This window comes from Lagopus muta, chromosome 2 (assembly GCF_023343835.1).
Source record: "Lagopus muta isolate bLagMut1 chromosome 2, bLagMut1 primary, whole genome shotgun sequence".
Classification (NCBI taxonomy): Eukaryota; Metazoa; Chordata; class Aves; order Galliformes; family Phasianidae; genus Lagopus; species Lagopus muta.
The window spans coordinates 23443741-23467372 of NC_064434.1; the positions used below are offsets into that span (position 1 = coordinate 23443741).

The 23632-nt window shown below is 37.5% G+C and overlaps 1 protein-coding gene across 4 annotated transcripts in view; it reads right to left on the bottom strand.

The window, feature by feature from the left end:
- Positions 1-13290: 13290 nt before the first annotated feature.
- HMGCLL1 (3-hydroxymethyl-3-methylglutaryl-CoA lyase like 1) overlaps positions 13291-23632 on the bottom strand; it is a 74729-nt gene continuing 64387 nt past the window's right edge. For all 4 annotated transcript variants that reach the window (XM_048936547.1, XM_048936548.1, XM_048936546.1 and 1 more), the window contains 2 exons: positions 18362-18487; positions 13291-14595 (listed from right to left, as the gene is read on the bottom strand). In XM_048936547.1, coding sequence (XP_048792504.1) covers positions 14482-14595; positions 18362-18487 — 240 coding nt within the window. In that variant the 3' untranslated portion in view covers positions 13291-14481. The remainder of the gene's footprint in view (positions 14596-18361; positions 18488-23632) is intronic.

The window sequence follows — 23632 nt, forward strand, 5'->3', positions numbered from 1 at the left end:
GGCACTGAGTTTCCTGAAGAACATTATTTACTTGCTTGTTTTCTCCATGACTGTATCTAATGATCCAAACTAACTCTGTTAGTTGCTCTTTACATAGCAAGAAGAAAGATGTTTATCATATTAGAATAATCAAATAATTGCTCATCAGGTTTTGCCATTCACCGAAGCAGTCTCAGGATAAAAGTATTTTTGTGATGGGAACTTCCCTAACCTAATTGGGATTGAAGAACAGAAACTTGCTTGTTCCTGTGGTGCAATGAAGTTCCTGCTAGTCAATCAAAAACTGGCGAACCAAAGCCCTTGTCTAAGTAAAGGATTGGTACTATTGCTGCCTTCCTTAGTTCTGAGGCTCTTATCAAAACACCAAATAATAATATTTGTTTACATTATTATTTAAAAATAATAATTCAAGTTGATACATGTTTCCAATCTTCAGGTCAAATTTCAGTTAGGAAAGGTTTTCATTGGCTGAACACAGAAATACCAGGAGAAAAGCTTTCCAGAACACAACTGCATTCATCTTCATTTAATGGTAAGTTTGAGCAAATCACTTCATGATTTTAATAGAAGCACTATTGAAATTTCCGTTGTGTTACAGAGAAGAGTAAAGATTAACTCCCTTGGGTGGTTCCAGGAAGGTGAGCTTTACCTTTTCCACAGTCATTCAACATTATGTGGAAAAATCTTTCTACTTGCTTTCCTTATCTTATACAACCACAAAGTAAAGATAATAAGACTGCACCACTTACTCTGATAAGTGGTTTTGAAATAGACAGCTCACAATCACTATATTGTAACTGGGTACAATTAAGCTATTAAGCCCACCATGCCTGAGTCTCCACACAGTCATTACAAATCAGGAGAATCATAGAATCACAGAATATCCTAAGTTGGAAAGCATTCATAAGGATCATCACGTCCAATTCATAGAATCAATCAATAGTCGTCATAATACGTAAAATAAATGATTAGCTTTGATGCCACACCTGCTTCCTTCCTAACTTTCTTGACTTTTTGTGCCATACTAGTTACAGTGAAATTAGGAAGATGCAGTAGTTGATCTGAGAAGGGTGCTGCATTACACTCCATCAGCTATTATCTTCTCATGCAACAGCAAAGCCTGCAATTGTGGATCATGATATCTCACGGATTGAAAAGCAGCATCTGCTTTTCTTTCTATGCATTTACAGTAAGCAATTAAGTGACATAAAAGATACTGATTTAATAAATTTTCTCATAGCTGAAATAATATTAATTTTATATTTCTTTTTGAAGGACCCCACTACAGAGTAAGAATACTAAAAAGCTCAATGCACAAATACTGTCTCTAATGAGAAACATTTGCTCTACCTTGCATAGGGTAGATTGCAGTACTCCATGTATTACTACAAATTATTTCCTTTTTTACAAGAAATGTTCACAATGAACACCTTTAACAGTGAACAAATAATTCATGCTCCACATGCAGTACAAAATAAAGGATATTCCATCAGGTCCACCCTTCAGCTTTTGCTGAAGTGTCCAACCTGGGAATTATAAATATAGATGTTAGTAACAGTATTCCTGAGACCAATGTCATGAATAATTGAGCATTCCACTGTCATTTTAGAATAAAAACTCTTAGCTGTATCCTGGAAGCATTGGCTTCTTTTTGCCAACTACAGGGGGAGCCTGAATCTCTGGCTGGCTGGAACTAGACTTTAGTGGTTAAATTATGAATGTTGTAATGGAAGAAATCCTGCTATAAGTGAGAAAAAGTAAAATGTGAGCTATTTCACCCCAGTGACCAGTTCTAACTGCAGACCCCTTCATTGGGTAGAATGCAATATGTATTTCCCTCAAAGAATTAGATAAATGTTTGCAAAAAGCAGGCTGCGCCCAGTTAATTCTGCTCCCACTGAAATCTGAACACTTTCCAAAAACCCATCCTTGAACTCTAACAAAATTTTGGATGGCCTTAGAAAAATAAAAAGAATGCTGACCAGCCTGAAAGATAAAATAAAATATTCCTCCTATTGGAGCTGACATGTGCACTAGCTGGGAACTCTCTAAGCTATATATGTCTCATAGGAAGCCAGGTCAAGGAGAAGAATCTGATTTCAGGATATCTACCTGATGATAAAAACCATATTGCAAATTATTCCATAAATCCCGCTGCCAAAAATCTATCCCTGTACCCTGGATGTATATGCTAGTAAATGCGTATCACTTTGGCTGCAAAGGGAGTTATCATCTTTACAAAGTATTTATCTTTATTGAAATCAAATCCCAAGAAGAATCCCATGGTGTAGATGCAAAATGGTTAAGTTGTCAAATACATTCTTTTGAGTGTCTGAAGATATTTAAGAATATTTGCTGAACTCAGAATGCTGGAGATAACACTTGCCTATGTGTTGTCTGTGCCTCAAAATCCCAGAAGAGTTCTTAACTTGCATAAAATACAAAGATCTTTCACAAATTCAAATTAATGTCTGTCTGCAGATGAGCAAGCCAAGAAAGAAATTCAGTCCTTATTTAACTGTTCCTTAATTCTTTATCTCAAAAAAGTTACTGCTCAAAAAACAGTTCAAAAACACTTTCCTGGTTTACACAGTAGTACTGTCCATCCTTGGATAATTGAGTAATTTTTAATAAAAGGAGTGCTTCCTAACAAATAATAAGTATAGGCATATATATACCAACATATGTACAAATGAATATGACCCTATTCATTGAGAATTATGCCATTTGGGTGTAAGCAAAGATGCTTTGCTGTGAATGCAGTAGCCAGATATCTTGGGTCCAAAGTAGTTCAAATGCACAACTCCATAATCAAGAGCTAACCACTTGCTGTGGACAAATTGACCCTTGGTGACTACAAATGCACATTGCTAGCCTGCAATAAAATTCAACTTAATCCATCTCTTACTGAGAAAAGGAGAATAGTATGTATAAAATGCTGCTGCAGAGAAGCTGCTGCATAATGTAGAGGTAACGGTAACATTTTACAGCCTGGCATGACGTATATCAATGACCTTAGCCTCCTAAATTAGGTTGTGATGTTTGAAAACAGGATTAGATATCTAAAGTACTTTGGCAACCATTGGCCCAGGTGGCATAAGGGTGATGATAGAGGTCACCCTCGCTACTGTGTTTAGCTCAGTGAGATCTGCCACACAAGAAATTGTGTGGCAGAAATTCCTTGTGTCAGGAATATTGAACCACAAGATATCTCGAAAAGAAGGTGTAAAAGATGAAGTTCTCTGCCTTTTGCCCTTTGATTTGCCATGAAAAACAGGACTGTTTAAAATTCTTAACAGGATTTTCACTCAGTCATATACCCAGGAGGATACATGACAACCTGTGGGTTGATTTGTCCCAGTTAAAACAGTGTGATGTAAGCAGAGGCCTGATTGTTTACAGAGTTGATGAGACTTTTCCTGCAAGTTTAAATGGGACCAGAATCTTATGTCATAGCACAAAAATCAAGTGACAAACTAAACAAAAGCTCTCCAAACCTCAAAAAATGCTGTTATTGCCCATGTAGTTACCCACTTTCAGCCTGTTCTGACTTCATCCTATGCAAATCATCTCCATGATTTTGCAGATTCAAATAATTTAAAAAGATTGCTTCCTACACCTTAATTTGAAAAATGAATCATGCATGAAGATAAACATTCACTTTCATCAGCTTTGGAGCTGGAGCATTTTTTGAATGGAAGAAAAAGCTAGGAATACACAACTCTTCTCTGGTTCTTGTCAGATACAGTAAAATTGGGCATGACCCAAGATTCTTGGAGTTAATCTCATTTTCCTCCTAAATTGTAGAGTTTTCAGATATTTAGTACCAAGTTTTGCTGTGCTGAGAATCTAGATAAACATGTAATTGGCAGGATTTATTTACAATTATACTGGATGCTGTGAGAACTGAGATTAGTTCCTCTCCAGCAATTTCAATTTGTAAGGCATGAAACACTGTCAATCTCATTGTTTTATAAATGTAGAAGAAAGCCTGCAGTGGCCTGCAGTTAGCCAAGAAACCTTAGAGCACCAGCCAGAGTTAATTTATCTAATGAATATTCACAGTTCTCTCACTCCATACACATGTAGACTGATGCCACTAATTGTTTCAGCTGATGAGCCCACAGCTGTCCTATTGCAAACTTTGTCACTGCAGTGTATTTCTATATAGGCAGTTCCTACTAGCACTACAGCTGTCGTGTTCCTGAGGTTTGTAGTCCATCCAAGGAAAGGCAAGACATTTGTCCCAAAGCCATGGCAGCCTTGCCACAGACTTGTCCCTAAGCGGCTCTACCAAATTCTCATGAGCATGAGACAGCTGCATAAGCTGGTACAGTTCAGTACCTTACACCATAGCAAAGGGAATGTCTTGTCTCCTCTTGTGCCCTTTCATTCTGCATCTTACAGTTGCTTTCTACTGCACTGTGTCTTTGCACATTGTGTGTGCCTTTCAGTCTTCACAAGGCACACAGATATTTGCATCCCTCTCTCCATCCAGCCAGATAACTCAGACAAGATCTCTTCTTTTGCACCTCAAAGTGCTGAAGAGAAGCACTAAAGTAGACAGCTACTTCTTAGAACCCAGTCATGATGTGACCTGTGTACACTGCATTTTTTATTTGCTATCCTGCTAGGAGTAGGAAAGTGTTTGAACTTTTAATCATGTTTTTAATCACTGTGATGTCTGCTATCCATTGAAATGTGAACAGGGGCACAGCATGTGAGCTAAGGTTGTTTACAGACCCGTAACTACAAATGGGCTTAATTTCAGTCAGTGTTCTTGATGTTTGTTTAGGTACTGGTTTCAAGCCTTAAATCATTGCTAAGATCATATTCAGATGAGAAAAATGGAATCACACAGACCATCATGTCATACAGGAACTTGCATGTGTATTCTGGTAGTTTTCATGGATGGGATTTGGGATGAACAGAGACAAAATTTCATATCTATATTTTCTAACTCCCCTAGCAGTATTTCACATTTTGAGAACTGGATGGAGACAGATTAATAGTGAAAATTAACATAAAACATTCCTTGCATTTTTAGACAAGTAGGATGCCTATCAAGAAACAGACAACCTACAACATTTTTAAGGGAAGATGAATAGGCACATTCAAGTATTTAGAAAACAAAGAATATGTAAAATGAAAATATAAAATGAAGAATTGTCACTTCAGCCACAAAACTGTGCCCTGTCCCAGCTTTACAAATTCCCATGCTTCTCAGAAGGCAGGAGAAAATATATGGCTTTTAGCATGATCTCATTGTGAACATCTTGCAATAGGCAAGTAGAAGGGTCTAATTTTTATTCCTGTGGCTTTTGATTTGGGTCCTTTTGTTGTTGAACCTCTGCACATCTTGATGGCACGTTCTGGCACATTATGTTTCCTTCTGAGCCAAATATTTTCCCTTCGGAATATTTGATCAAAAGTGATACATTCACTCCATCAGGAAAAACAAGTTTCCCCTCTTTTGGAAAATAACAGTTGAAACAATTCCCAGTTTTTCAACAGTCAGAATTTTTAGCACATAAGCTGCCTAAGTGATTTCTTGGTGAGAAGTCTAAGAGTAAGAGGAAACTCCATGGGCACGGGGCCCAGAAACACAATGTTAGATCCCATTTTACTTTAATTTGATTCTAGACTGAGTATTGCTTCACACTGCAATTATGGTAATATGTGAAAAAGAAAAAGAGGCCAGGCAGATATTTAAGAGCCAGATCTCCTCCAATACACCGAATAAAACTGACATCTTAAAATCAACAGGGAAAATACTCCAAAACACAAATCAGACTAACAAGCTGTTGCAGTTTCCCCGGGGTAGAGTAAAAGGTAGTGCTACACACGTGAAGTGCTATTGGAGCTGGTGTTTACTACAAGTCTGAAAATGATTTTGCACCAGCTGGTGAAGCAGGAGTAACTCCCACCGTTGGCATACAATCTCCTTTTAATTACTGGCATCAGAACTGATTGCTAATTTAGTGTGCAAATGTATGTGTTCCAATTCAGATCTCAAACCTGATTCTTGTCACTGAAGAATGTTTCTTGTCTGCTTTCTGGTTTTGGCTTGTAGGTGAAACAGTCTACATTATTGCCTATTCCTCCTGCATAGTTCTCATCCTAGGAATAGTCCTGTTGACTCTCCTAAAGATCAGGTAATTTGATAGGAGCATTAATCTTTGGTTCTAGGAAATTGGAAAAGCAGAAAATAAAATGTTTTGATTTAGTTGAGAGTTGGCGCTGTGACTGTCTTTTAAAAACAGTCCAGCATATCCCAGCGATGGAAAGAACTGACATTGCGGGTGTCAGCGGGAAGATGTGAAATATGATGCATATCTACAATGCCCTCCATTCATACGGAGATCTCAGGCTTTAGGAGGTTTCATTTCCTGTCCCATGGCAGGAGAAGGTGAAATCTGAATTCAAAAATTCTGCAAGGCTACCTTCCTAGCCCCATAGAAGGCAGAGGAAGTGCAGAAAGGAAATGAGAATATTCAGCATTATAACATATTTAGAAACAGAACTGTGAATGCTGCTATTGTAGTTAATATTCTTGCCAAATACCATTTTTGCTGATAGGATTCTGTAAACATTCCCACACACAGTATGAAATGCTGCCCATATGCCAGTGCTTGGTAAGAAAACAGAAATGTGCATTCACTTAATCAAATGAACATGGCCTTTTCTTAAATGATACATTTTCTTGGACCAAATTAAATGGCCAGATTTCAAGAATTACACTGTCAGATGATAGGTAACAGAACATGATGTAGCAGGAGCTATATATAGTGGGGGGGATATTGAGTCGAATTTCATTATTAAATTCAGAGGCAGATCAAAGAGGAATCGTGCAGAAAAATGCAAAAGGCAATTCAAGGATATATGGGCACAGAGGCCTTTAGGTTTGCAGTTACAGGAATATCAGCATATAAATAAAACTCAGATTTAAAGAATACAGGGGATGGAAGAAAGAACAGCACATTAATAATGGTGAAGGGAATTACTTTATACCACAAAGTTCATCATGAAAAGAGGGGAATTTTGCCACTGATTTCAATTAAGCCAAAGTTCAAACCAAAAGCCGTATAGTTTATAGTTAAATACATGCACATTCTTTGTTTTCAGAGCCTGCAGAACAAAACACGAGTCAAGAAGTCCCTCGCCAGATCATTCTTCTGAAACATTTATGGTCCATTATAAAAGTCACAGATGAATTACTTTGTTGCTTATGCTTTTTAAGGCTACTCTTGAAAGCCAGCCTGTTGTACATATGCGGTAATAAAATATATAATAGAAAACTTACTATAAATTACGTAATTTTGTAGTTGTGCATAGAGAAGATTTTTCTATTTATTAACACATTAAAACTTTCACAAGCTAAAAAAAAAAAAAAAAACATATTTTTGCGTAGATTCATAGATCTGTCCTGAGCTATATATTTGCTATATCCTCAGACTCACGTGACTGATTTTAATGCTGTATCAGCACGAGCCTGGCTTTGCAATGTGTCTTGTGGAGCAAACTACGAGAGCCACTCTACAGATGTGAATTTATCAGGCAGAAAGGAAAAAGATCCACTCGGAAACATTTCAGAGAGCAGTTAGAAAGCATATATGTGGGGATTTAGGACTCCAGGTTTCCTCCATGTACCCAATGGGCTTTCTATGAGGCAGCACACATGGGAAGGTGGCCTGCAGTTTGATTGTGGAGCACTCAGTAGGGTAGAGGAAGATCAGGATTACAGCCTCTGTCAGTGCAAAGAGGAATTAAACTGGGTGCCTGGGTGGATGTTTTGACCAGCATGTTGTTGTTGAAACTGGTTATTCCTTCCTTTCCAAGATGCTTCAAAAAGACATGAAAGAACTTTGCCAGTCTGAAAACAACAATTTTAGAAAACATTCTATGGTCTGAATTCCCAGTGGCAAAAAACATTTGATGGGGGATGAAGTGAAATGCCTGTTTCTTGAGAGATCAGATACAACCTCTCCATCCCTGTTTCATATTCATTGTCTCTAGGCCATACTCGAAGTGCCTAATTCTCCCTGTGCACTGCACTGGGAGTCATGGTCCCTAACACACCATTCTGGATCCCACTTTGTGGTGATGAGTTCTGGATTTCTCCTTGTAGCTGAGTTGTTTCGCGAGATTAAACTTCTGTTTACTAGAAATTGATTATCTTTGTTGTGTTTTTGTAACAATCAGGTTCTGATCAGCACAAAGTAACAGACTGGCATTTCTTGTTTTGCTATCACCACAAGCAGCATATATCTTATCTTTTCATGATAATATCCAACAAAATTTTCTAATTAGCTTATACTAAGATGTTAGGAACTCTTCATACGTGTGCTTAGACACACAAACTCTCACACACAGGAGTACGCAAAATGCATTTGAAACTGGAGTAAGCATGTGGGTTATTCTGAAAGACTGCAAGATATTGAGTGGATACTGTATACATACCGTATATGTGGAATTTGATGTGCTCTGTTCATTAGAACTAACTTTAATGCTTAAAAGAAAAGTAAATTTCCTCCATTACAACATGTAACATGTACCTGCATCACAATTCCTTTGATTTATATTTCATAGTGGCACTGTATTCTGTCAGTTGTATGTAAGTGTTAACTATTAAATAAAGGAATCTCTGCTGTCATAATCTGTATTCAAGTACCATGATTAGACTCTAACTACTTCTTGAATAAAGAAGCACTGCGCAGCACAGCACCAACTACACAAATACAGTTATAGTTCAGTCAGCATTTTTTGAAGAGCAGTATCCCCAGTCTTGCCACTTTTGTCCCAAATACGATTAGGAAACACCCAACAATGTCATATGCCCTGTAGATTAGCTTCATGACAGAATCACAGGGGCTAGGTCAAACCCCCGCTAAAGAAGGCTCCCTACAAGAGGTTGCACAGGAAAGCACGTGGATGGGTCTTGATGAAGTATTATCTTTTCTAACAGCCTCATCATTAAAAACTTTTTATCTGAAGTGAAACATCTGTACCATCTGCCGAGGAAAGTAAGTCCACATTTATGTCTCTTTGATGACTTGGTATTCCATGGTCATTTTGGGTAAGGACACATGATTTGCCTCCCTTCCATTGGAGCTGGGACATTGCACAGTAAAGAAATGAAGAATAACCAGGTTAGAGAGAAAGCATAAATTTTAGTCGTATTCTCATTTGAAACAGGGAATACTGTATGTCAGTTTTTGTTTTCAATATCATTTATGCAGTTTATCTAAAGATTGCTTCAAATTAAATGTAAAGAGTCTTTGAGACATACAGGTTTTGGTTCCTTGTGCAGTGCTGAAGATATAAAGCCTAAAATTCAAAGTCCACACTTCTCTTGTCTTACCATAGTGAGTCCTAAATTCTTCAAAAGGAAGATCTTCTTCAACTACTTGAAATGCTTATGAGATGAGAGAATTTACTTTTTAGAGGGACAACCCTCTCAAGCTGTGGGAATCATAGCCTACTAACACAGATGACAGATGCAAGCAGGACCATCAACATCCCCAGCACAGTGCCTTAAAAGAGTGAACACCATTCTGTTCTTTTAAAAAATTATCATGGGAGTCTTTTACTGCTGGATTCAAAGTGGTGAAGACAAATGTCTGCAGCTCAGGTTGAGGCAGCTCAGTGCCACTGGTTAGTGGCACTGCAATTTTTTTCCAAGAATAATCCCCAGTCAACATGCTGACATTTCAGACCAGATGCTGAAGCTGTCCCATCTCCCATGAGTTGTACAGAGAGTCTCTGACACCATTTACAGGGCAGAGATTTCTACTTTGTGGGGGAACATCTAAAGCTGGATGAAGCCTCATTGAATTTTCAAGTTGTACCTCCATTACTGCCTGTAGCTTTTAATGTTCAGTTAATGGAGGGAAAAAATGTTTTCCTAGTTACTTAGAAGAGATTTGTCAGCTATAAAAGCACACGGGGACAACTGATAAAAAGGTAAATCCAAGAAAATGTACTTCAAATAGATTATGAGGCAACAAAGTCAACACAGGAGGACATGTCAGAGGGACAGCTCATATTTGCTAATGCCATACGTGTGAGCTGCTAAATCAGAACTGCTGAATCTGGCGTAACAGACAAGTGTATCAGTTTCAATAAACACTGAGAAAGATTTTGTTTCATCTTTAACATCACACATTGCAAAATCACCAATGGATATAACCAGCAGGGTACATGCTGATTCCTTAACAAACGCATCACCATTTTACATCAGCTTTGAGGGACTAAGTTGAATTTGGCTTTATTTCTTCTGCTTGTGGTGACACTGTAGCACTGAATACCAACACAGTGTTAGAGAAGAACCTTAGAGAAAAATAATGTTCAAAAACGCATTTTAGTAGAAAAAGATTTATCAGTAAGAACTGAAAGGAAGTGTGTGTTTCGTTCAGTTCTCAAGACTGATTTTTACATTTATCCACTTCCGCATACATCTTGGATCTAGGAAACAGTTATCCTGATAATATTATATGAACAGGACAACCTTTTATTTTTAAAAAAAGAACTTACGGCAGCCTGAGAAATCATATAAAACTCAGTGCCACGGAATTCTAATTTTCAGATATTTAGCATCATATCTAAGCAATATTTCTACCACTTAAAAGTAACTCCGAAAAAATAGTCGTATCTCATACATTCACACTAAACCCTTGGATGAAGATTATTTCATTTCAACAGCGCTGATCCCAAAAAGCAAATTTTACCTCACAGACTTTCAGTCTTCATTCTGTGACTCCTTATTACAATAGTAAAAGTTTTATGAACTCAAATGATGCTATTAAGAAGGGAAAATTAGCCGAAGCTTCTCTGGACTTATTCACAAGACCAGAATATTCACTTCTTTGTCCCATAAACTCTGGCTACACATGAAAATAAAACATTAAAGTGCTGGTCCAGAGCCAAGTTGCCCAAATACATAAAAGCTGCAAATAAACTACAAAGCAAGCTGCTGCTGGAAGACATTAGCACTGCCCATGTAAGGGATCCATGACACTGCTGCCCAGTGAAGAACTACGCCCATTACTAGCGGAACTAATCAACTTCTCCAGAAACATGTACAAGCCATGCCTTTAGAATAGAGTATCTTGACCTTTCAAGAGCCAGTATTTCACTTTCTAGTCATTGCCAACAACATGGAAAGAAGGAAAACTACTGTGGAAGTATTAAAGAAAGTTCAGCAATGCAACATCGGTCATCTGTCAAACCTTCACAGTCTCAGAGAAGGCCACTGACCAAAGACTGCCCTGGATATTCCAGTTACATACTCCATGGCCCCAGCACAAATAAAATGACCTCCATGTTGTTCCAGAAGATCTTTGTAGTGATTTCGATCCAGTGGCCCACAGAAGAAGACAGTTTTCAAAGAACAGAAATAAATATATTGGAACATGTAATTTGGCTCTGGTAAAAATCACAGAGAGCAGTCAGTGTGGAGGAGGAGCTTCTCCCCTCTGCAGATGCCAAGAGTTTACACTCTCCCCTTTTCAGCATTTATATAGGAGCACCACCAAAACAGACGGAGAGGCAGCATATCCCCACATTCTAACTGTGTGATCGTGATATTCAGCACTTTGTTGCTTTTTCTTTATAGCTTTCAACAAATACATAATTTTTATAATGACATAATAATTGGGTCACAAATAGGAATAGGGCTGCACAACAGGGAAACAGAACACCTGCAGTCAAGCCTTCCACAAGCAGAGAGTTACTTTAGGGTGAAGTGAACTCAATGGGAGACGCTGATAGGGACTAGAAGAGCAGCCACCACTGGTGGTCAATCACTCTGAATGGTAGCATAAGGATTTAGATTTAGTAGCATTATCACAATTTATGCTGCTTCTGCTGTATTTTGAAGGGATGCAGTCTCGACTGCTTTACTATGCTGTGTTGAAGTCAGTGTTATCTATGTGAGTAACAGCCAGATTAGTCCTTGATCTTAACGTTGATGTATGTCTATTTTCTGAAGCCAAAGAGTAGGCATTAAAATGCTCTCTCAGTCAAAGGGATGCCAGCCCAGGAAAGCAAGCAGCAGAACAATATGCGCCCAACAAACTTTAGCAGCATGAACATGAGATGTCTAACAAATCTCAGGGATTTTGTTGGGATTGTTCACCTGGACCCAGGCTTAAATTCATCCCAGGTGGCACTTCTGGCAAATAAGCATTCATTATTTTTTAATCTGGCTCTGTGTTTCTTTCTCCTTTAAAACGATCCTGACAAACAATCTATATGTCTGTGACCTCCACCCTGGATTACTATAACTCACTACGTGGTTGAAGATGAACGTGTGGGTGAAGTACGGGCTCCAGATGTGATTGCTCATCTTTTCCAGTGCTCACATCACTAGAGAGCAAAAGACCTGCATTCAAGACTCTTCAAAAGCTCCTAAGTTGTTTCTAAAGCAAAACCTGTAAAGAACTAAGGCATTTTAGGTTATTCTATGATTCTATGACTTTAGGTTTTTCATTCCCACAATGTAATAGGTACCCTGTTTCAGTGCATAGAGGGAGAGTTCAGAGCCTTAGAACTCTAAACCAAGCAGGCTGGTTGCTGAAAAGCCTGCAGTGCATTACACACTAGGACATATCTGCAAACCTCCAGGGTTTAAAGGTCTCTTAGAGCCCAAGTCAGGAATTCTTCTAGGGAGTTATGATATAGATGTCTAGAACTTTCAGAGAACTGAGCAGAGATAGCTCTTCTAATCTATACTCTATATGCTGCATAGATATTTTATTTGACACAGAAGTTGTGATAGCAGTGCAACCAACCACTTTTATTTAAGAAATTCATAGTTGGTTAGTTACTGAACAAGTGGACAATTCACTTCCCAAACTGGCCTACAATTAATGATCTCATCATCGTCTTGAAAGAAAAAAAAAACAACACCTTTTCTTTTTTCTTCATCATCTTTCTGGTCTCAGGAATCCTGAATTCCTTCCTGGAGAGTGACACAAATTCAGATTGGTTAGGAAGTATGTTCTTTTTCATCCCAGTGGTCAGATTCACTGGTTAGGGCATCCCCAAAGAAAGTGTATTTGAATCTCCTCAGGCTGATCTTCACCTCTCATCAGTGGTTTAGTCTGAATTTCAGGCCAATTTTTAAAAGGGGTTTGCAGAAAAACTACTTTTTTTTCCCAACAGTGACTTCACTTTCAATCTTCAAGAAGCTGTCTTGCTCACAGGATCTTGGATGCAAAACACTCACCAGTCTGCATCAGAACTGGGCACTTTAGGCTAAAATGAGCTTATACTGTGTACACACAGAAACAGACTGAAAGGGGAAACTTTACTGATAAAAATATTGTTAAATATTCTGAAAGAATTCTGAAAAAATCTACACAAAATCAGTAACAGTACTGATGTTTCAAATTGAAAATGACAATATTTTCATGGAGCATTTCAACAGTTTATAGATATAAGGCTTTTCTTTGCTTTTGTCAATTATAGATCTAAAAATGACAAAGCAGTTCAGTAGCATCTTGCTGAACTAGGACATCTTAACAGTAAAGTATCACCATCACAAGAGCACAGAGAAATATTACAGATGCTTCTCACTGTGTAAGCAAGTCCAACTGAGTAGTAATATCCTCAGAAATTAATGGAAAATGTCAACTCATAGAATACAGAAGAAAAAGTCCAGTTGTTCAATGAGACCATGGACAAAATTTTTGCCCATTCTATATTACTACTACCCCGAATGACAGTTGAAAATCTTGCCAGTTTCTAATTGCTTAATATAATTAGGTTTTAATACAGTTGACAAAAAAAAAAAAAAAAAAAAAAAAAGCAACTACAACAAATTTAACATATGTAGCAAATAAGAAAATTTGCATCAGATTTGGAAGATCTGGAAGGCTGCCATTAACCATAAAGTCTTGGAACAAGATAAAGTCATCCATATATTTAACAGATGTTAAACAAAACACAATAACAAAATTGCTGTATCTAAAAATTTCTTACGGTGAATTCTGATCTGGATCTGTGTTCATGACAGAACTGAGTTGACAAACGAAAAATATAGACTCAGATAAATAAAACACATAAGAGAATGGCCACACACAATGTGGGATCTCATAAACTACTGCAAATATTTGTATTGCTCTAAAAGTCATCTTGATTAAAAGTTAACTATGTATTCACTGTTTCCAACCAGTTACCAAAAAAAACTCAAAAAACAAAATTCAACTTAAAGCATGATAAAATGACCAGCTGTTTATACAGTTTTCTCACCTGTATAAGTACCAAGCATAGCATTCTTTATGATAGTCATTTATTTCATACTTATTTATAAGACAATTTTCAACAAGACACTACAGTATGGAAACTCTTTCCATAACAGAAAGTTATATCTGGTTTCTATTTTAGTTCTTTGCTGAAATGGTTTTCTTGTATTTGGTTTCTTGATATATGTGTCCTTGGTCAAGGTAGATGACAAATGTAATTGCAAAGAAAATCCGTTTACTTGATAGTTCTAGAATTGAAGGAAGCTTGTGCAACCTTTGAATTCGTTTTCTTGTTCAAAGCTGTACAGATGAAGTTTCCAGCTTCCATCACGGCATAAAGATTGACTCCCTGAAAAATAGAAGTAAAAATCATTAATAATAATAAAAGCATACACACTGAAAATGCTTAAATGTCATCTTATTTTGCTCCAGGGTCTAATTTTTGGAAAGGGTCTGACTCATAAGTCATTAATGGAGCTCAGTAAAGTTGTGGTGACTTGCACAACAATCACAGCTTCCTGTTGGTGGGAAGTTCTACCACTATCAGGGTGATCTCTTACTCTAATGGTAGTGAACCAAATACTACAGTAATAAATTTCGAACACAAAAGAATCTGGAATAAAGAATCAGAATAATAACTAGAAGTTGGGAGAAAAATACATTGTCTAAATATGCGCTGCAATTGCTTATCGTCAAGCGCTGAAAAACTTGATGTTTGTAAGTATTCCATCTGCATTTCAGGAAAATGGAGGAAATCTATTGGCAAATAACATCAGTGAGAAACAGGATTCTGCATTCTCTTGAACAAATAAAGCCTTCTTGAAAAAGTTCCCCTCAGTGCAAAATTGCAGTTTACACTGGTAACCCAACTGAGCAAAAACCTGCAGCTGCTAGATCGGTCCTAGCTAAAATGGTCTCTTGAGCAACTCATGTACACTTGAAGTTTTAGAGTTAGATTTTATAAATAATTCAAGCTCTTGCACCGAAGACTGGGAATTAGAAACCAGTAAAGCCAATAGAAGGGATGCAAAACAAGACATTCAACTGCCAGTACACTAAGTAGCTACACAAAACTGGGAGTAGTGTGTCAGTCAGCACTAAAGAGTGCAAGACTTATTACACCAAAAAGACATTCTCATAATATTGCACTTTATACCAAAACCTCATTTAGTTGCTTAGAATTTTTAAAAGATACTTCCACGTTCTACACTAAAACTTAGTCTTTTATGCTCTTGGAGTTGGCTACAAATGTTAGTGAGTACAGGAAATACTTCACAAAAATGGAATCAAAATATTTTTAATTAAAAAAAAAAAAAAAAAAAGACTAATTTCCAATAGCAATCAGCACCACCTCAAACTTATTGTTAATTTTCAAAGAGTTATAACAAGGGTAATTTCAGCTCATTCTGTTTTTATTTCATTGGTCATTACTCAGCTTTAGTTATTGTACATAACAGTCTCAAAATTCTTAAGAGCATCTGTGCTTTTTATTAGGAAGAAGCAAGGTACATTCCACCACAGACATACTTAGTGGTTCGGTTATGTAAGATGCCAAAATAAGAAAACAAAACTATAGAAAAATCACGTTTTCAGCACTGTAACACTGAATAACATGATACATGTTGATAAGGAACATCTAAAAGCATAGCTCACAGATGGATGTAGGAAAAGAGCAGTGACAGATATTTGTAAGGTTGTTGAGTCAAAATAATGCCTTCAGATAGATGCTCAGACATGTACTCAGGTGTATTTGGTAAGCATTTCGTATATTCAGAATTATTCCATGCTACCATGAAACACAGAAACAAGTTTCTCCAATAGCATCGATGAGCATGAAAAAGTTACTTCCATCAGAAAAGCATCTGCCAAAAAGCACAGTTCTTTAACTCTTGCTGAGTTCAATTAAGTGGTTCTCATTCAGCACTCATAAATACCAAGTCTATTATCTGTATGAACTTTGGTTTCATTGTCAGGATATGAGGGTAACAGTATTTAGTCACTTCTGAGAAAGGCTTATTGTTTGCTAACCAAACTTCAGAGGCATTGTAAGCACAAGTACTGTTTACTATAATTACACAGGAACCATACAGAAATTGTCTAAACTTTATAGGGCCCCTATAAAGTTTAGAATCATAGAATATCCCAAGTTGGACGGGATCCATTAGGATCACTGCATCCAACTCCTGGCTCCACAAAAGGACCACCCAAAAATCATACATCTGAGAGCGCTGTTCAAATGCTCCTTGAACTCTGTCAAGTTTGGTGCCATGACCCCATGACTGCTCTGAGGAGGTTTTTCCAGTGCCTGATCACCCCCAAGTGAAGAACCTTTTCCTGATATCCAGTCTGAACCTCCCCTGATGCAGTTCCATGCCTTTCCCTTGGGTTCTATCGCTGGTCAACAGAGAGTAGATTGACATCAGCCCATCTGCTCCCCTTCATGAGCATGAATGATCTATGACATTATTTTCTGTCCATTTACTATGGTACAACCAATCAGTTGTAGATAGACTATGCTGTAAATTTCACATTTATCCTTCTAGAGGTTTATTTCACGCATCATTTCTTGGTTAGGCAATGTGAAGAACAGTCTATAGAAAATATTAATTATTATTCTGATGTATCTAGTCAATCTGAACACAGTAATATGCACTTAAATGTTGCCCATCCTTTGGCTGACACTTTACATGACTTTAGTCAACAAAACTAGTGCTTTAGTGCATCACTGAAAGGAACAAGAGAAGGAGCTCTGCAAATGGATGGCATTAGTAATTATAATTTCATTTTTATTCCATCATACAAAAAGGGACATATTAATAGATTTTTTTCAGTGATTATTTTACCATGGTACAAAAACCAACAAAGACTGCAAAGAACAAAGCTCATATACTAAAATAAGAATTTTGAAACTCTGTCTACATCCACAGATTTGTCTCTCATCCAGTAAACCACTCTCTTTTTAATGGGCCAGAAAAGAGTCAAGAAGCAAAGCCTCATGCTTTGCTATTTCACAATTTAAACTTAAAAAAAAGAGCACAAAATGTTTGAGGATGAGATATTTATCTTCATGGGATTTGGCATTAGCCTTTAGAATAAGCTAGATTCCACATCATTCATAGACTAGTAAATCTTATCAACCAGACTGGAACAAGGTGCATTTCTTTCAGTTAGTATTTTTATTCAATTGATTTCTTTTGCTGGGAGTCAGTCGGAAAAGTCACTGGGTATTCTCCCCAGACAAAGAGTATTCTGAAAGACTTTTTAAGCGTACACAGCAATGTAAACTAAAATGCATGGTTTCTCCTCATTAAAACTGTTATTTTAAAACAATGTGCACCTTCTTCATGAAAAAGTCACCCCAAATCAGCTATGAACAATTCAAAACTGAGTCCACTTGTACAACAGACACTTGAGACTGAAACTTTTCTGAACAGGTATGCAACACCTAACCAGAACACCCTAAGAAGCACATGGAAGTAGATGATCATTACAGTGAACTCTGTAAGGCACAGAATATGATTTTACAATGCTTAGAGGATGTTAATTTCAGAAGGAAGTACCATGATCCTATTATGTCAAGCAATTCTGTTAGAAAGAACGCCATACTGAACTTCAATAGACAAATCCTTTAACTTAGATCTTTGCATGGCAGACGTCAGACTTCAAGCTCTTCTTGAAGTGGTTTAAATGCAAGCCACAGACATTACAGTTTTGTCAGCTCCTTCTTGTCCAAGTTGAAGGTAAAATCATTGCATAGCTTAAATTAGTAAAAATTCATTATCATAGAATGATAGAATCGCTCAGGTTGGAAAAGACCTTAAAGATCATCGAGTTCAAACAACACCTAACCAAACTATCTTACTTGAGGCAATAGAATGACTCTAAGCATTTGCTACTGTGCTCCTCATATCTCCAAGGTAGGGAAATAGGGGTTATTCAAATCCCTGCCAAATACAGTTCTGATCTAGATTGCTCACGAACATCATTCAAGTTTTGACAAGCCACGTTAAAACACTGCCTTGGCAAAAAACTACCATTTGCTTCCAATATTTTACTGCATAGCATCATTGTTCAGTATGCTTTAAAGTCTTAAATATAAAGTCAAGATAACTTACTGTATTGATCCCCAGACCATTAAGCATATATACCACATCCTCTGTGGCCACATTTCCAGTAGCACCTTTTGCATAGGGACAGCCACCCAAACCTGCAACAGACGAATCCACTACAGCAACTCCCATCTGGAAAATAACAAACACAAAAATGCATCACTGTCAACAAGTATTATTTGTAATTGTTAGTAAGTAGCAGATTATACACATTATTTACCATAGATAAATACACATCTCCACAAATGGAGGCATTCCTCAGAGGAAGTTTCTTACAACAGCCTTAGTCCTGACATCTTTATATGTAAAACTCTCCAAACACAGGATGTGGAACAGAGAACTTACGTGTGATTTTGGCAGATAACTGATTGCTGTTTTAGAACCAACCATAGTTCTATGGTATCTTTCTCCTTACATCTCCACATTATTTTTAAGCCAGTATCTAGTCTGTAAAGGCTTTCTAATAACTAAACAATCAATACATTATTCAAATATGTAATTTTAAGCATATGTACAAATCTTTGCAAGTTGGAACTTTTAATATTAGCATCTGATTTATATCATTTATTATTCAATGATTTTGGTACATAAATACTCTAAAATGTGTTTTGCCCTTCCACGAGGAGTGTCAGTAATAGCATTTTCTTTCCTCTAACTTTCTTCTGGTTTCTCTTATTGGAGGCAATGAAATCACCATGTTAACAACTCTTTCAACATTTTCTTAGTTTTTGGTTTAGATGAAGACTGAGATATTTTCACCAAGTTGAACGCTTCAATGTCAGGAAGAATTACTTTGGGGACACCTTTTAAAAAAGTTTGAGTTCAAAACAACTGGGAAAAGAAAAAAAAAGCAGTAAAGAGCAGCATCCTGGTGACTCTGACTCTTTCTTTACAATCTTCAGAAGCCTAGAAGAATACACAGTCCCAAGCCCATTAAATTTCACATCCTAGCACAGCACTCTGAAATCTGATTGTTAAATGTTAAGTTGCTTGAAATTACTCATTAGTTTGGGTATCACAGAAGCTCTCCGTAGGTACAGGTTCTGATCTTTACTTTGAGTACTTTTTAAGGAAACACATGTAGCATATTAACACAATGTTAAACTTTCAAATTCAAATTAAGACTTAAAAAATAGTCAACTGTCTTTAATTCATAATTCTCTGATTCGGACAAGAGTTTGGATTAAGGTTATGTTAGGATGGTTTTCCAACCTACTGATCTCTTTCTCTCTCCTGATCGCCACTCAGGAGAGTCACAATAAAAAGCACTAAAAACAATTATTGACTTTCCCCAGTAGATAACATTGAATTTCCTAAGGGATAAAGCCTTTCCAGAGAAATTGGTCAGGCAGGGCAAGGAACTCGAGGCTGTAAGTGCCAGCGCTTTATTCAATTTCTTCTTTTAGTGAACAGATTTTAGAATAAAGCTGAAATGAGGAAGCATTTTTTTTTTCTGTTACATAGGCATGTGATCCTAGCCACTGGGCCTACTTTGCCAGAGAAAGCTCTTTATCTCTCCCCTTGTAGATCAGATACCTTTGGAAGCATTCAAGCTCTAGAGATAATCAAGAGGTAGGCAATGGTATCAGACAGAGAGGTCTTCAGCTCTTCAGACACACCAGCACCTCTCTACCCTAAGCACACTAGTGTGTTCCCTCCCACTAGGGCTACCCACCTACAATTTAGTCAGACATGCACCAGAAGTTTAGACAGACTGGATGAGGGTGCACCCAGAATGAGGACAGGAATTCTTGAACAAAGACAAGCTTTTACCCCAACCTTGATGTTGAATCCTGAGAAATTCAGAGGTTAAATTATTTCTGTTGTTTACATGTGCAAGTCATTAAGACCAGCTTAGGAGTCTGACTGCAGTACAAGCTGACTTCTGTTGCTTGCATTCATAGAAGTACTTAACCATCCTCATAGGCTAAACTGGGAGCTTGAGTTTCTCCTTCACAGCCACAGATAGAACTGCCTGGCAAGGCTGACTAAAGATGGATGTTGCAATTGCGAAGTCCCCTTTCCAAATATACCCATCAGCTTCACCTTACATGTGGGAGGTTCTGAAATAAACTTCCCTAGGGTTTTGTTGTACTTGCCTCTAAGTTCTAACAGTGCTTTCTATAGTTCTGTCATTGGCCTTTAAATTTGGCTCTTCGAAGTTCTGGCAGTTCTGGAGAGTAAAAATAAAAGAGGAATCCAATGACGTGCTGGGCTATGTCCCATTCTAAAAGGGGAAACACTGTCTCGAGCTAGGTAGTTGCTAAAAACCTGTAATAAAGACCTCAAATGAGACAAGGAACATAACCATGACAGGCAAGGCAGTAAGTACTGTTTCATATTGCTCACACAATGAGACTTTCTGAGAAGGGATATTGTACTTAAAAGTATACTAATCTGTGAATTATGGAGTGAATCACTGAACTACACGTTTCACATTTCAGTCACTTGTCACACACTTTGTTTGTGTAACCCACCGGTCAAAAAAACGTGTTATACAACACATCTGTGTCCAATACAGAGGGTATGCTTTTGTGATAGCTTTCAACTGGCAATTCTGTTTCTTTCACACTAGTTGCTACGATTCATACATTCACTCTGGATGTCATTGCTTCGAGCTCCAAAGCAGCAACTGATGGGCTTGCAAGCATCCCCGCAGAATCACAGAACAACGAGGTTGGAAAGGATCTACAAAATCATCTGGTCCAACTGTAAACCACAGCTAAGGTCTGTTACCAGAAAGCTTTCAGGCATACTGAAGGTTTAGGGGAAAAAAAAGAGAGATTACAATGTAGATGTGCTGTTTCAATGCAAACATGCATCCTCCAACCATGCTTGCTCTCTCAGTCCGATTTTGAGATTCCCATCAGAAATAAATATTTCCATCAGAAGTGTCTGTTGAGCAGTGAAAAGCTAGAAGAACATGTCCTTTATGGAGTTTCCCCAGCTGCCAGGTTAAGTCTTAACTGCCAGAGAATTCTTCTTGATGCACTTTTTTTGGTTAGACTTTCACAGGGTGATAAAGTTTTAGGTAAATTATGTGCTGAGAGACATCATAGCTGTTAAAAAAAGATCAACAAACTGAGGACTAGCTTTAGTATCATATGAAAAGTCATCTTTTAATTCCAGTGAATTATCTCATGAAACACTTTCCATTGAGCAAACATGGGAGAAATATCAACTAAATTGGTTTTGGTGACAAATTAGCATTTGAATGCACATATGCTTGTACAGATAGCTGCAATGCCACTGTAATGTTACATTTGCAGTGCAAGGTCCATACCACTGGAGTATATGTTTACTATTCTTTGTTGGAAGGGTTTGTGAACATATGGAGGGGTACAGGATATCACAGCAACATAAACAAAATACACATCTTTGTCTAAGCAGATCCTAGGATTCTCAGGCAGCCTCACTGGGTCAGTTCAAACTACTTAAACCGTAAAATGGAGTGAGCTCCATTTTGCCTATGTAGGCATGAGCTTTCTAACTGGCTAAGCAGTGGTAGCAACAATCTTCAGATGACAGATGATTACTGGGAGACAGTCTCACTTAAAAGGCCAACTATTTTGCCTACACAGAGAAAGAAGGAAGCATAGTCACAGTTTTAAGTAGTTCACAGCCCCAAAACAGCAGCTTCCATGCTAGTTTGGGACACTGAGAAGCAGGATATAAACTTGTCTCTGCCTGTATCTGCATTAGGATGGATGTGCCATTTAAACATTCAGCAAGTTGTAGAGAAGTTCTTAACAATGTATATAATACAGCAGTTCTGACTAAATTCAAATCTGATGACTTCAAGTCATTTCTCTTAATATGCAGTGAGTGGGTCTCTGCCTTTAGAATTCTGTTCTTTAAAGTCCTCTTTACAACAGTTCAGAGTGCCTACTGCACCATACTGCTATTTAAGCATCAGGCTCAGCAGCATCCATCTGCTTTTGCATGTGGTACTTCTTTCAGTGATAGGCATCTACAATGTGTTTTCTGATCCATGTGCAGAATCGCTGCAGTTCATCTCCAGTATGGCCCCATTCAAAAAGTACTTAACACATACTCCAAGATCCATTCTAACAGTGCTAAAAACAGATGTTGGAAAACATCCTTCAGCAGCACTACTAACTAATTTGGAGGTTAATATTACAGCACAGCCTGTCCAAGCTCAGAGTCTGAAATAGCACCTAATAAATAACTTCTCTGCAAGTTTGAGCAGCTATGAAGCTATTTTGCTTTTGCAGCCCTTAAAAGCAGAAGGGGCTCTAAAAGAAAAGCAAAAAAACTGATAGGAAGTGTAAAATAAGGCCTCATCCTTCATCACATGTACAATATTTGACAGGGTTTTAAAGGAGATAATGAGTTTCAAGCCTTTCAGCAACCTAAGCTTGCAAAACATTCACTGTCAATACGAGATCTTTAAAAAGCCCACAGTCTCATTGTCACTTCCTGACAGGTACTGAGCTGTGCTGAGATTCATGAGACATTGCCCTGCAGCTACTTCGTAGAATGCATCCAAGAGAAGCACTCACTGAGCTTTTTACATAAGGATATACGTGGGTGAAGGATGGCTTGTCTTCCAGGACCGCTCAAATGTTCCAATCTTTCTAAAGACTTGTACAGTTTTGATTATCACTAAATTCCTGATAGCAGTTCCTGAAGACCTTCTAAAGTTCAGCTTTGGCTAGTATCAGTTTACTTTCCAGAGAAAGCAGAAAGCTCTTTCCTTCTGTCCCGTGTTAACTTCTTAATTCCCCAAAGAGAGAGCAGGGAATTCAATTCATCACCTTTGTCAAATAGCCAATTTTAACAGGAAACCAATATTGCCAGTGGACAATAAATGCTTCGTGTTTCTCAGTCTGCTTTACTGACTCCCCATAAATTCTTGTTGTGACAGTCAGCCTTCTTCATTACCCATCTTTAAACGTGACTTCACTTGACAGAAATGTGTTTCTCCCTTTCTTAAAAATGGCAAGATCAGCATCAGTAACTTGAGGGGTGCATAAACTGTAATTCAGAAGCAATAACCCAGGTCCATCATAAAAAACAAAAATAAACTATGAGATTTTGAAACCATAACATATACCCATTTTTTCTGGCTTCTAACTTTTTTTTTTTTTTTTTTTTAAATCAATTGCATTTATCAAGTACTTAAAAGATATAGCTATTCTGAGAACTCCTTGTAAGAATGTCCACAGAAACTTTTCTATGAGTTATATTCTCAAAATGACTAAAATCAAGATTTGTCATCCACTTTTACTTCAGTAAGACAACATAAGTAAATAT